The sequence below is a fragment of the Rhodotorula graminis genome, assembly GCF_001329695.1.
Source record: "Rhodotorula graminis WP1 unplaced genomic scaffold RHOBAscaffold_4, whole genome shotgun sequence".
Lineage (NCBI taxonomy): Eukaryota > Fungi > Basidiomycota > Microbotryomycetes > Sporidiobolales > Sporidiobolaceae > Rhodotorula > Rhodotorula graminis.
In genome coordinates, this window is record NW_017264931.1 from 562,164 (window position 1) to 576,801 (window position 14,638).

General features: G+C 65.8%; 7 protein-coding genes across 7 annotated transcripts; 2 read left to right on the plus strand and 5 right to left on the minus strand.

Moving 5' to 3' along the window:
* Nucleotides 1–127: 127 nt before the first annotated feature.
* RHOBADRAFT_42671 (uncharacterized protein) lies at nucleotides 128–1,341 on the minus strand (the record flags this gene model as incomplete). Its single annotated transcript, XM_018414094.1, has 8 exons — nucleotides 128–211; nucleotides 291–318; nucleotides 392–459; nucleotides 651–728; nucleotides 801–814; nucleotides 911–998; nucleotides 1,104–1,154; nucleotides 1,228–1,341. 8 exons carry the CDS (start codon nucleotides 1,339–1,341, stop codon nucleotides 128–130), a joined length of 525 nt encoding a protein of 174 aa, XP_018272390.1.
* Nucleotides 1,342–1,698: 357 nt separating this feature from the next.
* RHOBADRAFT_42672 (uncharacterized protein) lies at nucleotides 1,699–2,700 on the minus strand (the record flags this gene model as incomplete). The annotated part of the gene is made up of 5 exons (XM_018414095.1): nucleotides 1,699–1,764; nucleotides 1,871–1,985; nucleotides 2,069–2,239; nucleotides 2,308–2,366; nucleotides 2,434–2,700. 5 exons carry the CDS (start codon nucleotides 2,698–2,700, stop codon nucleotides 1,699–1,701), a joined length of 678 nt encoding a protein of 225 aa, XP_018272391.1.
* Nucleotides 2,701–2,864: 164 nt separating this feature from the next.
* Nucleotides 2,865–5,252, plus strand: RHOBADRAFT_42673 (uncharacterized protein; the record flags this gene model as incomplete). Its single annotated transcript, XM_018414096.1, has 11 exons — nucleotides 2,865–3,024; nucleotides 3,089–3,160; nucleotides 3,228–3,245; nucleotides 3,326–3,386; nucleotides 3,465–3,513; nucleotides 3,580–3,599; nucleotides 3,664–4,096; nucleotides 4,187–4,363; nucleotides 4,528–4,537; nucleotides 4,609–4,780; nucleotides 4,871–5,252. 11 exons carry the CDS (start codon nucleotides 2,865–2,867, stop codon nucleotides 5,250–5,252), a joined length of 1,554 nt encoding a protein of 517 aa, XP_018272392.1.
* Nucleotides 5,253–5,359: 107 nt separating this feature from the next.
* On the minus strand, nucleotides 5,360–6,937 carry RHOBADRAFT_52365 (uncharacterized protein). The gene is made up of 6 exons (XM_018416305.1): nucleotides 6,877–6,937; nucleotides 6,369–6,795; nucleotides 6,071–6,307; nucleotides 5,950–6,008; nucleotides 5,725–5,880; nucleotides 5,360–5,651 (listed from the first exon to the last, which is right to left on the minus strand). Exons 1-6 carry the CDS (start codon nucleotides 6,892–6,894, stop codon nucleotides 5,478–5,480), a joined length of 1,071 nt encoding a protein of 356 aa, XP_018272393.1. The 5' UTR covers nucleotides 6,895–6,937; the 3' UTR covers nucleotides 5,360–5,477.
* Nucleotides 6,938–7,517: 580 nt separating this feature from the next.
* RHOBADRAFT_25405 (uncharacterized protein) lies at nucleotides 7,518–9,497 on the minus strand. The gene is made up of 8 exons (XM_018412682.1): nucleotides 9,311–9,497; nucleotides 9,079–9,225; nucleotides 8,840–9,014; nucleotides 8,710–8,777; nucleotides 8,119–8,613; nucleotides 7,964–8,028; nucleotides 7,815–7,897; nucleotides 7,518–7,735 (listed from the first exon to the last, which is right to left on the minus strand). Exons 1-8 carry the CDS (start codon nucleotides 9,399–9,401, stop codon nucleotides 7,648–7,650), a joined length of 1,212 nt encoding a protein of 403 aa, XP_018272394.1. The 5' UTR covers nucleotides 9,402–9,497; the 3' UTR covers nucleotides 7,518–7,647.
* A 670-nt stretch (nucleotides 9,498–10,167) lies between these two features.
* On the minus strand, nucleotides 10,168–12,050 carry RHOBADRAFT_25409 (uncharacterized protein). Its single transcript, XM_018412683.1, has 8 exons — nucleotides 11,966–12,050; nucleotides 11,667–11,839; nucleotides 11,461–11,580; nucleotides 11,223–11,349; nucleotides 11,011–11,153; nucleotides 10,779–10,913; nucleotides 10,541–10,631; nucleotides 10,168–10,470 (listed from the first exon to the last, which is right to left on the minus strand). The coding sequence occupies exons 1-8, from the start codon at nucleotides 11,984–11,986 to the stop codon at nucleotides 10,261–10,263; spliced, it is 1,020 nt and encodes a 339-aa protein (XP_018272395.1). The 5' UTR covers nucleotides 11,987–12,050; the 3' UTR covers nucleotides 10,168–10,260.
* Nucleotides 12,051–12,422: 372 nt separating this feature from the next.
* Nucleotides 12,423–14,046, plus strand: RHOBADRAFT_52368 (uncharacterized protein; the record flags this gene model as incomplete). Its single annotated transcript, XM_018416306.1, has 10 exons — nucleotides 12,423–12,679; nucleotides 12,757–12,783; nucleotides 12,860–12,922; nucleotides 12,994–13,041; nucleotides 13,113–13,276; nucleotides 13,352–13,479; nucleotides 13,548–13,615; nucleotides 13,693–13,769; nucleotides 13,840–13,875; nucleotides 13,950–14,046. 10 exons carry the CDS (start codon nucleotides 12,423–12,425, stop codon nucleotides 13,988–13,990), a joined length of 909 nt encoding a protein of 302 aa, XP_018272396.1. The 3' UTR covers nucleotides 13,991–14,046.
* Between the last annotated feature and the right edge of the window lie 592 nt (nucleotides 14,047–14,638).

The window sequence follows — 14,638 nt, forward strand, 5'->3', positions numbered from 1 at the left end:
TCAAGCGAGGGACAGAGAGGGACGAGGCCGACGAGGGAGAGTGGCGGGAAGAGGGGACGGCGAGCGAAACTGACCCGCCGACGCTCCTTGCTCCCTTCTCCTCGACGCCGGCTCACGCTCGTCCGACTTAGGCCGACGCGAGGCGCTTCTCGGCCTCCTTCCAATTGATGACGTTGTAGATGGCGTCGAGGTACGACTGCTTGACGTTCTTCTGCAGACGGGCGGCGCCAGGGCTGGGTCAGCGGTGAGTCCGAGGATGGGGGGGAGGCGGCGAGGACGCGACGACGCACGTAGTCGAGGTAGAAGGCGTGCTCCCACCTGTCATGGGAAGAGAGCGAGAGTCAGGGGCTGGGGGCGCGCGTGAGAGAGAAAGAGGAGAGAGAGGACGCACATGTCGATGCCGATGAGGGGAACGTAGCCGAGGAGCGGGTCCTGGTTGGCCGTGGCGACCGCCTCGAGCTGCGCACGCACTCGTCGTGTCAGTTCACGACTCGGTATCGAAGGAGGCCGGCGAGAGAGAGAGAGAGCAGCGGCGCACCTTCTAAAAGCCTTATATATTCTTTTTTTTCTTATAAAACTTAAAACCTTAGAGGCTATTTAAGTTGCTGATTTATATTAATTTTATTGAGGCCGCCGAAGTCCTTCTGGACCTGGTCGGCGAGCGGGCCCGACGAGGGGAACTGGCCGCCGCCGTTGGACGAGGGCGCGAGGTTCTCCCAGAAGAGCGACTGCGAGTGCGACGGCGAGAGGAGTCAGTGCTCGCTCGCTCGGTCGTCAAGAGGGGAGAGGAGTGGACGCACGTGGTTGATGTGGCCTGTTGCGTGCGAGGAGGAGAAAAGAGTCAGCCGAGGCTTCGGCCGAAGGCGGGGAAAGCGAGGGAAAGAGGGGGAGGAGGGAGCGAGAGACGCACCACCGCCGTTGAACTTGATGGCAGCCTGGAGGGCGATCTGCTTGCGGATGTCCTGCGCCTGGGCAGCAGCCTGGAGGTCCTCGGTGGCCTGCAGTGGGCGAGAAGGCACGGCGAGAGTCCATGACGAATCAGTCTCGTCCGCTCGCTCGTGGTCTCCCTCGACGACGGCGACGGGCAGGGGAATGAGGCGCACCTTGTTGAAGTTGGCGACGTAGGTAGCGTGGTGCTTCGAGTGGTGGAGCTCCTGCAAGGGCGGGCCGGCGCGACGAGAGTGAGTTCGCCTCGTCCACCGGCGAGAGGGAAGCGGGCGGACGCACCATGATGGTCGCCGAGATGCTCGGCTCGAGCGCGTTGTACTCGTACGGGAGCTTGGGGAGGACAGCGGGGATCTTGTTGAACGACGACATGACGCGGGCGGTGGCTCGGAGCATGGAGGTGGAGGAGGAGGGAGGCGAAGCGAGCCGAGCCGCAACTTGGTCCGGCCGACGAAGCCGAGGGGAGGCGCCACCTCGCACAATTCGCCGCGCACTCGCACCTCATTCTGCGTCTGCGGCCCGCAAATGCTCGTGTAGCTGCAAGTGCCACGCTCTCGCTCGGGCTCGCAGCAGTCCTCGAAGGCGGTACAGGACGCGGCACTCTCGACGACCGTCGGGCAAGGCGGTCGAGGGCAGAGAGAGAGAGAGAGAGATAGTGAACGTGCATAGGACTATAACAGGGCACAGAGGTATGCGAGTGCGACAGGGAAGGACTCGGGCGGAAGGGAGAAGGGAAGCAGGGAGGGTGCCGGGTCAAGGTGCGGGCGCGATGGGTGCGGACGGCTCCTCCTGCATCTTGGCCTGGATGCCCTTGGCGCTCTGCGAAAAGGCAGGGTGTGTCAGTCGAGTTCGCGGCTGACCAACGAGGGCGTGCTCCGCACTCGCGCGCAGACCTCGACGGCGAGAGCGAGACCGGCGGACGCACCTCGACAAAGTCGGTGAGCTGCTTCTCGAGGTCCTCGAGGCGCGCCTTCTTGACCTCGTTCTCCTTGACGAGCTTGGCCTTGGCGGCGCCGAGCTCCTTGCGCTCGTCCTCGAACCTGTGTGCGCGTGACGAGCGAGGTCAGGGTCACGGTTCCCGCCGGGCGCGTCGAGGCGAGCGAAGAGAGGAACGAGGGCGCACCGTTTTCGCTCGGCGAGCTCGAACGCCAACCGGGCAAGCATGAGCTCGTGCGCCGACTCTTGCGTGTCGCCGGTCGGGAGCGGGACCTGGAGGCCGGCGGGCGGGTCGGGTCGTGCGGCGAGCTCGCGCAGGTCGTCGACTGAGTGCAGCGGCAGGTTCTGGTACTCGCTCCTGCGTGTACATGTTCGGGTCAGTTGGTGCGTCGCAAGGGAGAAGTACGAGAGGAGGGAGGGACGCACGAGTACTCCTCTGCGGACCGGATCTCGCGCTCGATGTGGTTGCGCTCGAAGAGGAGGTTCTGTGCGGGGCGAGTGGGTGAGTGGTGGGACCTCGAGAGTGCAGAGGAGCGAGCGGGTCGGGCGGACCTGGAGGCGGAGGTGGGCTGCGTCCATGTCGAGGCGGGCGTCCTGGCTGCTGGCGCGACACTCCTTTGCGGCGACGAGGCCCGCCCTGTTGAGGCCGTGGAGCGAGGCAAAGAGGGGAGCCGACTGGGCGAGGTAGGGCTGCGCGTCGAAGGCGCCTGGCGGGCTGGCGATCGAGCGCGAGTCGACGACCGAGTCGGCGAGGGACCGCAGGAGGGAGATGAGGGTTTCGGCGCCAGAGGGGTGGTCGGGGACGGCGGGGGCGACCATGGTGGTGGTGTGCGAGCTGGGTGCACGCTCGGGAGCACAGGCAGGCCTCAGAGGGAGAAGCGAGTCGAGGGCGAGGGCAGCAAGACGAGTTGAGTCGCGCCTTCGCTCCCCCACCTTGGGCTCGCTCTCGCTCTCCACTCTCGCCGCTGAGAGCTTCGCCCGTCATGCTGGGACCTACACGCCGCACCGCCTGCGCAGCCGCAAGCGCACCCGCACACTGCCGTGCCCTCGCCACCGAGCACAGCCCGCCCACCCGCTTCTCGTCCGCGACCGTCTTCCACAACGAGCCCGCAAGCCCAAAGATCCTCTCCGACTCGGTCCCAGGTCCGTCCACTCTCGCTTGGCCCTCCTCGTGCACCCGCAAGCTGACCCTGGTCCGAGCGCGCAGGCCCCGTCTCTCGCAAAGCCTCGCAGGTCATCGGACAGTTTCAAGACCCGCGCGCTCACGTTCTCGTCGCCGGTCCGTCCTCTCCTCCCTTGCACCAGGTCGACCGCGAGCTCAACATCTTATCGCCCCCGAACTGCAGACTACGCCAAGTCCAACGGTCCGTCATCGACCTCGCCGGCTCGTCCTTCTCGCGCACTCGACTCACGCTCGTCGGCATCCACCTTTGCCCTCTCGCAGGCAACTACCTCGTCGACGTCGACGGTAACCAGCACCTCGATGTGTTTGCGCAAATCGCCAGGTCCGCCTCATCCTTGCCGACCTTCTCGCTCGGCGGGCAGAACCGGTTCCTGACTTGCGCGTCGCCCCTCGCTCGCAGCATCGCCATCGGCTACAACCACCCGACCCTCATCGAGCTTGCCAAGACGGTGCGTCGCCTCGTCTTTCCTGAACGACGGCCGGACCTCGGACCCTGACCCTCCTCGAGCCGACAGGACGAGTTCGCGATCGCCTCGTGCGTCTCTTTCCCACCTTTGCCCCGCCCAAGCCGCATGTATCGACGCCTCGTTCGCCCGCAGGATGAACCGCCCTGCATTGGGCTCGTTCCCGGGCGCCGACTGGGCCGAGACGATCCAGAAGGGCCTCCTCACGGTCGCGCCCAAAGGCGTCCCTCACCTCTTTACCCAGATGGACGGCTCGGGCGCCAACGAGGGCGCGCTCAAGGCCGCCTTCATGGCCTACCGCGCTCGTGAGCGCAAGGAGGCCGGCATCGACGACTTTTCGGCCGAGGAGGCGAGTCTCTCCTCCTCCTCCTTCGCGTCTCTCACGCCTTCGTCGCCTTCTCAACACAACAACGTCCTGACTCGTCTCTCTTCGTCGACGCAGATGGCGTCGTGCATGAACAACGCGAGCCCGGGCAGCCCCGAGCTCGTTGCCATGAGCTTCAAGTCGGGCTTCCACGGCCGGCTGTTCGGCAGCCTGTCGCTCACGCGCAGCAAGGCCATCCACAAGGTGCGTCCCCACTCTCTCTCTCGCGTTCAAGCTCGAGATGCAGCACGTGTACGCGTCCCTGACCCTCACGCGTCGCTCGTCCTCTCGCAGCTCGACATCCCGGCCTTTGACTGGCCCGCCGTGTCGTGGCCCTCGATCAAGTACCCTCTCGACGAGTACGCGTCCGAGAACGCGGAGGCCGAGGCGCGCACGATCGCTCGCGTCGAGGAGACGATCGTCGAGTGGGCGAAGAAGGGCAAGAAGGTGGCGGCCCTCATCGTCGAGCCGGTGCAGGCGAGGGAGGCGACAATCACGCGAGCCCGAGCTTCTTCAAGGCGCTGAGGACGGTCACGAGGGTGCGTCGGCGGCTCTCTCTGTCTCTCTTTCTCGTCCGAGGTTCGGCAGGTCCGGGACTGACGCTCGAGCCTCGCCTTCCGCTTTCCCGCCCACAGGAGCACGGCGGTGCGTCTCTCACCTCTCTCCTCTCGTCGATCTCGCACATCGTCCTGACTCTATCTCGCTCGCCCTCGCAGTGTACCTCATCGTCGACGAGGTCCAGACGGGCGTCGGCGCGACGGGCTCGTTCTGGGCGCACGAGAAGTGGCAGCTCGACCACCCGCCCGACTTTGTCACATTCTCGAAGAAGATGCAGGCCGCCGGGTACTACCACGCCGAGTCGACCCGGCCGTCGCTCCCGTACCGCAAGTGCGTCCTCGCTCGTCCCCCCTTCTCCCTCCGTCTCTCTCTCGCCTCGAGAGCGCGCACTGACCTCGTCTGCCCGTCCTCGCCCCGCAGCTACAACACGTGGATGGGCTCTCCCGCCATTGCCATGCAGGCGCGCGAGATCATCTCGTTCATCAAGTCGCACGGCCTCGTGCAGCACACGGCCGTCATCGGCGACGAGCTCTTCTCGCACCTCGGCGCCCTCTCGCGCCGGTTCCCGGGCATGATCAACAACCTGCGCGGCAAGGACCACGGCACGTTCATCGCGTGGGACGCAGAGTCGCCGCAGGCGAGGGACAAGTTCGTCGCGGCCATGCGGCACGAGGGCGTCGTCATGGGTGGGTGCGGCGAGCGGGCCATCCGCCTGCGCCCGATGCTCATCTTTGGCGACAAGCAGGTGGAGGTCTTGCTCGAGAAGATGGAGAGCGTCCTCAAGTCGCTCGAGGGCAAGTGAGGGCGAGCGACGCGAGAAGGTGGAGGGGCGAGGGCCCGACCGCAGCTGCACCGTGTACCGCTTTATTACTCTCTCTCGGGCATCGATGACAGCGAGCGAGAGACGCGAAAAGGGGACTGATGAACTGCTTGGACTATTGCTTGTGGTCGTTAGAGGCCTGGCTACAAAGTGGGGCGAGTCACGGTCGCCTAGGGGTGATCAAGTGCGAGATGGGCGAGCAGGCGCTCAGATGCGGTTCTCCGAGTGGTGGGTGCCGGTCGTCGAGGAGCCGATGGTCGAAGCGCCGGTGGGGGAGCCGACGGTCGAGCCAGTCGTGCCGGTGGTCGACTTGTCGTTGAGCGACGAGAGGCCGAGCTGCTGGACGAGGGTCTCGGCCGGGCCGTCGACGGTGCGCTCGCACTGCAAAAGGAGAGCTCGAGTCAGGACGCGGAGCAAAGAGAAAAGCGCGCGAGAGAGAGAGACGGAGACGGACCTCGCCGTGGTTGAGGAGCTGGTCGGCGTCGTGCTTGAGCGTCGACTTGAGGTCACCGCCGCCGGCGACAAAGTCCTTCAGCGAGAGCGGCTCGTGGAGGACACTGGCGTGAACGACCGGCGCCTCGTGAGTCGTCTGGTGGACGGGAACGACGGTCTGTGGAGAAGAGAGGACCGTGCGTCAGGCTCGTCGGCTTGATGCAGGAGAGGGAGGAGAGGGGCTCACGTGGATGCGGTGGTGCTCGTGGACGTCACGCTCGATCTGCGGCTGGACGACGTGGTGGACTAGACGAGGGAGGCAAGGTCAGTTCGGGCTCGAAAAAGTGGACGAGGGAGAAGGGACGCACCGTGGTGGCTGACGTTCTCAGTCACGTGCTCGCCCTTGTCGACGATGACACGCTCCTTGGCCGCCTCGGTGACGGTGTCCTTGGCGCCGGACGCGAGCGAGGCGAACTGGGCCTTGTCCTCGTTGGTCGCGACGTGGCGCTCCTTGATGTGGGTCGGGGCGACGACGTTCTCGCGCTGGACCTCGGCCTGGTGCTGCGTGTCGAGGACGGGCTGGACGTGGTGCTGGACGTGGTGGACTGGAGGGAGGAGCGAGGTCAGTTTGGGAAGGTCGATGAGGAAGGACGAACGAGGACGCACCGTGGCGGTCAACCTCGCGGCGGCGCTCGATCTCCTCAACCTCGTGCAGCTGGCGCGTCTCGTGCGTGACCGGGGCGAGGTGCTGGTGGTCGTGGGTGGCCGCCTTGGCGTCGGCTTCGGAGAGGATGGCGTCGCCGCGCGGCTGGCTGTGCTTGTGCGCGGGAGGGTGGGCGTGCTCCTTGACGTGCTCGGCGATCTTGCTGCCGGTCGACTGGTGGGTACCGGTGGTGGTGGCGCCGGTCGTCGCCGACGAGCCCGAGGTGAGGCCCGAGTTGTGGTGCGACGACGAGTCGGTCACGGACGCGCGGTCACCGGCCGACGAGTGGGTCGGGGTCTGCTCGACGTCGCGCGACGAGGCCGTGTTGAACGGAGCACCACGGCCCTCGTGCGTGCCGGTCGTCTCCTTGTGGTCGCCGTGCGAAAAGACCTGCGAGAGGAACCAAGTGGGGGCGAGAGGGTGAGCCTCGGCCTCGGCGAGGCATCGCAGGAGGGAAAAACGCTGGCGCACCTGCTTGATCTTGTCCATTGTAGTAGAGTGTGAGTGGTGGGGGAAAGGCTCGGTGTGGTGGTGGAGCGGAGCGGTGTGGAGAACGGGAGAGAGAGGCGACGCCGAGGGGAAGCGGTTCAAGCCGGGCGACGCACGCCGTGCGCGCCGAGGGTCGATGCGGTCATTTTCGAGCACAAGCGTGAGAAGGCCTGGCCGCCCTGCCGCTCATTTGTGGCGCGCCCGCGCTCGAGTGTCGAGGGCCCTCGCTGCTGTCGTCAGGGTTCACCGTCGTGGCGCTGCAGATCGGTCATTCCGCGGACGCAGATCGCACTTTCCGACCCGGACTCTCCTGCTGTGGACGATCGTTCGCCGGCTAAAGATTGCCCGCAGTCGCTTCTCCCCACAGCTCGGTGTCACAGGACTCAGCGCTCGCGTCCAGGCTCGAACGCTGTCGCTCTTGTGCGATGAGCCCTGGCGATGCAGACCCGGTCGCGTCGCGGGACTTGCTGTGGCTCTCGCAGCAAGACAGGATGGATGCTCTCAGACGTCGTCCGTCCTGCGCCCCAAGACTCAGAGCGAGAAGCCGGGCAGTGACGAGGAGGAATCCGCTCTCCTCTCGCTCGCACAGACCCTCTCGCCGCTCGCGCACACGCTCGACACGCACAAGAGAGAATGCGTGAAGTACAGGTGCACTCGGAAGAATGAGAGAGAGAGAGAGACAGAGAGAGAGGGAACCTGCTCGAGGAACTCGGGCTCCTCCTCGGCCGACGACGTTTACGCACGCGCCGGTGCTCACCCGAGCGACGCGCTCGTCGGCTCGTAGTACCAGATCGTCAGGGCAATGATGATGTAGATGACGCAGAGGATGAGGCCTTCGAGCCTGTGGCAGGGACGAGCGAGGAGAGAAGGCAAAGGTTAGGGACGACGGGCGCGTGTGGACAGAGGAGAGAGGGACTTGCCAGTTTGTGCGCCCGTCTGAGATCGCCCAGTTGACGGCGACGACACTGACAAAGAGGATGACGGTCTCGAACTCGTCAAAGTACTGCGAGGTCCCGAAAGGTGAGTCGCGCTCGACCGGACGACGCAGACAGCGGAAGAGAGGACGCACAAAGGTGAGAGGCTGCCCGATGCACCAGCCGAGAAGGATGAGGACCGGGATGACGAAGAGGGCGACTGTGTACGCGAGAAAAGGAATGTCAACGCTGAACGAGAGAGGCGGTCCGAGCGACGGCCGACGACGCATTCGAGAAACGGGTGACGCACTCTGGATGGAGGAGCCGACTGCGACGGCGATAGACAGGTCGAGCTTGTCCTTGGCGGCGACCGTGACCGCCGTGACGTGCTCGGCCGCATTGCCGACGAGCGGCAACAGGATCAGAGACACAAACTGCTCCGACACGCCGCCCGACGCGACGAGGCCCTCGATCGAGCTCACGAGCCATTCTGCCGTGACGCCCGTGATGACGGTGACGACGACGAGAAGGAGGATGGCGACGCGGGCGAGCATTTTTGGCGTGTGCTCGTCGAGCGAGTCCTCGGACGAGGCGCTCGACGACGACGACGAGCTCGAGCTCGACGAGCCGTCGTCGGACGAGCCTCCCCAGCTCGGCAGGGAGGGCAACGAGCCGATGCGGAACACGCCGCCCGACGTCGGCGGCTGCGGCTCACCGGCCGGGATGGCGAGCTGTCGCTCGCGAGCGAGCTGAGCGGCGCCGCCGGGCGTGTTCGAGTCGCCAGGCTTGCCCGCCGAGTACATGTCTGCGTCGAGGTGTGTAAGCGTCAGTGACGGACCCTGAGGCGTGGAAGAAGGAGCAGAGGGGAGAGAGGAAGGGAGGACGAGCGAGAGATACTCACAGGCGTGCGTCCACAGCTGGAAGACGAGCATGGCGCAATAGACGAAGATGAGGATGATGGCGACGCCGCTGTGGACGAGGACACGACGTCAGTACGGTGTCGAGAGGAGTGAAGACGAGCAGGAACGCACTGCGAGATCTGGACCACCTTGTTGTCGGTGACGCTGAGCGGCTCGTTGGCGTCGTCGTCGACAAAGACGTGGAACGCGACCGGGATGACGATGGCCGTGACGGCGAGACCGAGAAGGTTGAGGTTGACCTGCGCGGCTCGGATGCTGTACGACATCTCGTGCATGCGAAGGCCGCCTGCGAGAACGAGTCAGTTACGCCCTGGATGACTCGACAGGACAGAGGGTGGACGAGGACGCACCGGCGACGAAGCACATGCCGAGGACGAGCAGGCAGTTGGACAGGATGCTCCCAATCATCGAGCTCTGGACGATGTCGAGCTCGCCCTTCGTGAGGGCGAGGATGGCGATGATGAGCTCGACGGCGTTGCCGAACGTGGCGTTGAGGACTGTTCCGACGAGAGAGGACATGTCAGAAGGGCTCGACACGATGCGACGAGGGAGAACGAGGGTCGCGAGGAAGGAGGAGCTCACGGCCGCCAATCGTCTCGCCAACGCGCAGCGCAATGTCCTCGGTCGCGAATCCCAAGAGGGCGGCGAGCGGAACGATGGCGATGAACGACATGATGAACGTCAAAGTCGGCGTCTGGTTGCTGAAGTGGCAGGCCCACGAGACGGGGACAAAGACGAGGAGGACGTTGAGGTACGAGTACCGCACGATGTTGTTGAGGCTCGAACGCCATCCGGGAGCAGTCGCGACAGGTACCTGGACGATGCGGGAGAGTCAGCCGGTCCCGAGAGAGAGACGAGGGAGGGAAACAGCTCGACGCACTCGAGGCTCGAGGAGGTGCATGCCGATGAGCGGCTTGGTGGCGGTCCTCGCGACGCCGGGCGTCGGCGCCTCGCGAGCGTCGTCGTGCCCGAGCGGCGGCGCCGTCCTCGCACGATCAGGCTTGGGGCGACGCTGCCGCAGCCCGCCGCCTTGGTCCGCCGACGCCGACGTCTCGAACGCGGCTCGTGCACGCTCCTCGTCGCCGCCCTCGCCGAGCTCAGCCGGCTCTGCCGACAGCACTGCGTCGCCGACAGGCCCTGGTGCTGCGCCCGCTGCGTCGAGCGCTCCTGCCTCCGCCAACGTGAGGGAGCGAGCGAACGAAGGGTCGTCGGCTGCCGCCTGCTGGCGGCCTGGCGTGGTGTGGGCGCGTGGTGGAGCTTGCAGCTCAGCGAGGGAGCGCTTCTCGTCGTCCATTCAGCGAGTGGTGGGAGCGGGAGAGAGCGAGGGAAGCGAGGCGGTGCTCTCTCTCGTTCTCGCCCCCGCGTCGTCGTCAACCCATTTTCGTCCCTCTCCAAGCTGTCGCGCGTTTTGCGTCTCTCGCAGGCGAGAACCAGGCGAAGGAGAGTGACCTCTGTACAAATCCAACGAACGACGAAAAGGAGAGCGAAAGGGAGAGAGAAAGAGGAAGGGGGTCTACGAGCAAGAGGTGCATCTACGCCGACGCCTCGGCCGCAGCGCCAGCGCCGACGGGCGAGGCAGCAGCAGCCGCCTTGCGCTCCTCGGTCGCCTCGAGCGCCTTCTGGTTCTCCTTCATGCGTACCGTCGTGCTCTCGAAGCTGCCCATGCCCTTGAGGCCCCACCGCGCGAGCATGGCGTGGTCCTCGTCCCAGCCCGACGTCGGCGTCGTGAGCATGCGCTCGCCCTGCAGGACACGGTGCGAGAGGAGAGGGTCAGGGTCGCGTTTGTGGGACGAGTGAAAGGTCGGGACGCACCGTGAAGACGGCGTTGGCGCCCGCCATGAACGCCATGGCCTGCTCCGTCTCGGTGTAGCTGATGCGGCCAGCCGCGAAGCGAATGATGGAGCTGCGCGAGGGAAGGACGAGGGAGGCAAAAGTCAGTTCTCGTGGTCCGGAAGGGTAGAGCCGCTCGTCTTGCTCGACGACGAGGCTCGCGACGCTCAGGCCTCGCCAGTGTGCCGTGAGGCGCTCAAAAAGGAAAAGTGGGACGCACGTAGGGAGGACGATGCGGGCGGTGGCGATGGTGCGGAGGAGCTCCTGGACGGTGACGCGCTCGTTGGCCTCGAGCGGGGTGCCCGGGATGGCGACGAGGGCGTTGACGGGGAAGGACTCGGGCGCTTCGGGCAGCCTGCGCACGACTGAGAGTCAGTAGCCAGTCGAGGAAGTCCGCCGGGAACCACGACAGGAACGGAAAGAGAGGGAGGAGAGGAGAAGAGGGGACGCACTGGCTCATCTCCCAAATGAGGCCGACGCGGTCGCCGTCGTTCTCGCCGAGCCCGATGATGCCGCCGCTGCACACGCTGATGCCCGCCTCGCGCACCGCCTCGATCGTGTCGAGGCGCTCGTCGAACTTGCGGGTCGTGATGACCTGCGGGCGGGACGGACTCGAGGTTAGCGGGATCCGCCGGCGGAAGGGACAGGGGATGCACCGGCGCACCTTGGGGTAGTACTCGCGCGACGTGTCGAGGTTGTGGTTGTACGCCGTGAGGCCCGCCTGCTTGAGCTGGGCCGCCTGCTCGGGCGTGAGCATGCCGAGGGTCGTGCAGACCTCCATGTCGAGCGCGCTGTGGAAGGACAGGCGTCGCCGCGAGTCAGCAGTTGTCGAAAAAGCTCTCGAGCGTGTGCGCGGGTTCGGCGCGTCGGCGACGAGGGAAGGATAGGCCGCGGGGACTCACCGGACTCCTTGCACCATCTTGAGGATGCGCTCAAAGCCGCGTTTCCTGCCCGACATGTCGCGCCACGCCGCACCCATGCAGAACCTCGTCGAGCCGTTGGCCTTGGCCTTGCGCGCCTCGCTGGTCGAGAGAGGGAGAGATCGATAATCAGTCCGGCGCTCGTGAGGGGGGGCCGAGTGGATCGAGAGACAGGGCGTGGGACGCACACAAGGACCGTCTCGACGTCGGTGAGCTTCTCGGCCTTGAGGCCAACCTTGTCGGCGTGGCGCGACGACTGGGCGCAGTACGAGCAGTCCTCGGAGCACCCGCCGGTCTTGATGTTGAGGAGCGTGCACAGCTGGACCTGGTCGGGCGGGTGGTTGAGGCGGTGGACTGTAGCCTGGAGGTGACCGAGGTCACATGCGGCGGCGGCGCACGAGGGCGAGGGGAGGGAGGGAGGGGAGACGGAGTCAGCGCGGTGTGCGGGGCGGGGTTGGGAGATGCTCGAGGGGGACGAGGGACGCACAGCGCGGAAGATGAGCTCCATGAGGGGCGTGTCGTACACCTGCTGGATGTCGTCGCGGGTCCATTGCTGCGGCGGGCGCTGCTGCTGCTGGTCGACGGCCGACGCGAACCGACGGACGGCGGACGAGGGGAAGCGGGGGGCTGCTGCACCGGCTGCGACGCGCGGGCGGGCTGCGGCGTGGCGCACACTGGCGAGGATGGCACGAGGGGCGGCCATGCTGGGACGAGTGCGGATCGTGCGAGAGCGAGGGCGAGGAGGAGGAGAGTGGAGACTTGCGACCGGACACGGTTGGCCGAAGACAAGCTTACTATTCGCGGAATACGAACTGGCCGCCTAATCTCGCCAATACAACGTCCACAGCGAGGCCCAGAACCCTCGTATCCTCCCCGCTTTCGGAAGAGAGCTCGTCCTCGAAGCTCCTCTTCCTCCTCCTCCACCACCCTGCGCGAGCACGGCCATGTCCAAGGCTGCACGCTCGCCAAAGCTGCGCTGGATCGCGCTCGGCGCACTCGCCGTCTTTGGCCTGTACCACCTCGCCGGCCCGTCGTCGTCGTCGTCGTCCTCAACCTCGTCGTCTCCCGCCTCCGGCCTCGCCTTTGCCGCCGCCGACGAGACGCCGTTCCCCGACGAGGTGTGGGCGCACGCCAAGGACCCCGAGACCGACGTCGAAGTGCTCGGCGTCGGCAGGCACTCGGCGACCATCATCTTCATCCAGTTGAGTGACCTCGCCTCCTCCCACCGTCTGTCCCTGCCGCCTTGCGTCCCTTACTGACTCTCTTCTCCGTACACAGCGGTCTGGGCGGCAACGCAGAGATCGTGTGCGTCGACCCCCCTTTCTCTCTCTCGAGCGGTGCACCCGAGCCTGCCCTGACCGCCTTGCCTCCCCTCTCACAGGCTCCCTCTGGTCGCGAGGTTGCGGCCAAAGCTGTGGCAGGTCGCATGGGTCCTCCCTAACAGGTGCGCCGCCGCTCCCTCCTCGAGGAACCTCCCCCGATGCGCACGCTGACATCGCTTTCCTCCTCGCGCAGCCCTCAACTCGCCTTTACCGGCGCACAAGGCGAGACGATGTCGGCATGGTGAGCGCCACGTTCGCTCTCGCTGTCGAGACGAGGAGACGTGCAGAGCTAATGCGCCTCTCTTCCCGCAGGTTCGACATGGACGAGCTCCTGCTCCCGGATCACGCGCCCATGCCCAAGCGTGAGGACGAGAAGCGCATGCGCGCCGCCGTCGACCGCATTCACGGCCTCATTCAGAAGGAGCTTGACCGCGGCATCGATCCGGACCGCATCGTCCTTGCCGGCTTCTCGCAAGGTGCGCTCAGTCCTCCCTCTCGCTCGCACGGGCGTTCCTCCCCGAGTCGTCGACTGATTCTCTCATGCCCGCCAGGTTGCGCGACGACCCTCTTGTCCGGCCTCTCGTGGAGCGGGGGCAAGCTCGGCGGGCTCATGTGCCTGTCCGGCTGGCTCCCGATGGCGTACGACATCAAGAAGCAGGGCAGCAGCGAGAAGCACCCGGTGCGCCCCTCGTTCGCCACTCTTCCCTCATGAGGCATCGCATTGACAACAATGTACTCCCCGAGCAGATGCAGAGCGCCCACGCCAACGAGCTGCCGGTGTTCTGGGGTCACGGCGCGGCGGACAAGGTCATTCAGTGCGTCGACCTTCCTCTCCCTCGCTCGACCTTTCCTCACTGATCTTTCTCTTCTCTCTGTCCTCTCGATCTCGCAGGTACCAATGGGCCGAGGAGAGCATCGGCCACCTCACCAAGATGGGCTTCAAGGACGTGCAGTTCCACACCTACCCGGGTCCGTCCTCCACTCTCTCGCTCGCCGACCGTTCGAGGACTGACTTCTTCCTCTCCTCGCCACCATGCAGAACTCGTACACTGGGTCGGCGACGACGAGGAGGACGGTGCGTCTACCTCTCCCTCGACTTGTCGTCCGAGCGGCGCGAGCTCACTCGCGCTCTCGGTCCCTCTCGCGCAGACATGCTCGCCTGGTTCTCCAAGATGCTGCCGCAGACGTAGCGCACCCGAACGAGCTTTGATCTACATCTGCATTACGATCACCATGTATCACAGCCCGTCTCGAGAGAGCTACTCTGCCGTCGGCGTCGTCGTCGTCGTCCCTCGCTCGTTCCGCTTCTCCCACTCGCGGGCGACCGGGCACCAGCTCCTCTGTCTCGTCGACAGCGTCGTCACCATGACGATCGGGACCCTCCCGGGCTGCGCGCACTGCCAAAGCACGCTCGACGCGACGTCGTCGGCCGCGAGCGGTCGCATGCCCTCGAACGTGGCCTGCGTCTCGTGGCGACCGCAACGCCGATATCCCGCTCGGCGCAGGGGCGCAGCGCAGAGTCAGTCCCTGCTGCGAGAGACGAAAGAGAGACCGGCGGGCGCACCGCAAGGACCGTCTTGCGAGAGACGGCGAGCTTGGCCATTTCGACGAAGAGCTCGTTTGAGGAGGACGTAACGGTGGCCATCTTGTCCTCGCAGGTGCGGGACGAGAAAAGCTCGAGGCTGCGCGACGAGAAGGAGGCAGAGCAGCAAGCCTCGCTCGAGGTGGGTGGCAGGCAGGATCGTGGACGCGAGACCGACGCCGTCACAGCAACAGGGCGGCGAGATGGACCGCGAGCGACAGCAGGTCACGTAGAAGAGGACTAGTCAGGCTCGTGT

Excerpts from the sequence above, each read along its gene's own strand:
- RHOBADRAFT_52365 (XM_018416305.1), bottom strand. Across the intron at positions 6,308-6,368 it reads CCGCGAGGTTGACCGCCACG|TCCACCACGTCCAGCACCAC; the intron begins GTGCGTCCTCGT and ends TCCTCCCTCCAG. Across the intron at positions 5,881-5,949 it reads ACGAGCACCACCGCATCCAC|ACCGTCGTTCCCGTCCACCA; the intron begins GTGAGCCCCTCT and ends TCTTCTCCACAG.
- RHOBADRAFT_25405 (XM_018412682.1), bottom strand. The coding sequence starts at position 9,401 with ATGTCGTTCATCGCCATCGTTCCGCTCGCCGCCCTCTTGGGATTCGCG. Across the intron at positions 9,226-9,310 it reads TGGCGAGACGATTGGCGGCC|TCCTCAACGCCACGTTCGGC; the intron begins GTGAGCTCCTCC and ends TCGTCGGAACAG. Across the intron at positions 7,736-7,814 it reads TCAGACGGGCGCACAAACTG|GCTCGAAGGCCTCATCCTCT; the intron begins GCAAGTCCCTCT and ends TCCCTGCCACAG.
- RHOBADRAFT_25409 (XM_018412683.1), bottom strand. The coding sequence starts at position 11,986 with ATGGAGCTCATCTTCCGCGCT. Across the intron at positions 11,581-11,666 it reads GACGTCGAGACGGTCCTTGT|CGAGGCGCGCAAGGCCAAGG; the intron begins GTGCGTCCCACG and ends TCTCTCGACCAG. Across the intron at positions 11,154-11,222 it reads CGCGCGAGTACTACCCCAAG|GTCATCACGACCCGCAAGTT; the intron begins GTGCGCCGGTGC and ends TCCCGCCCGCAG.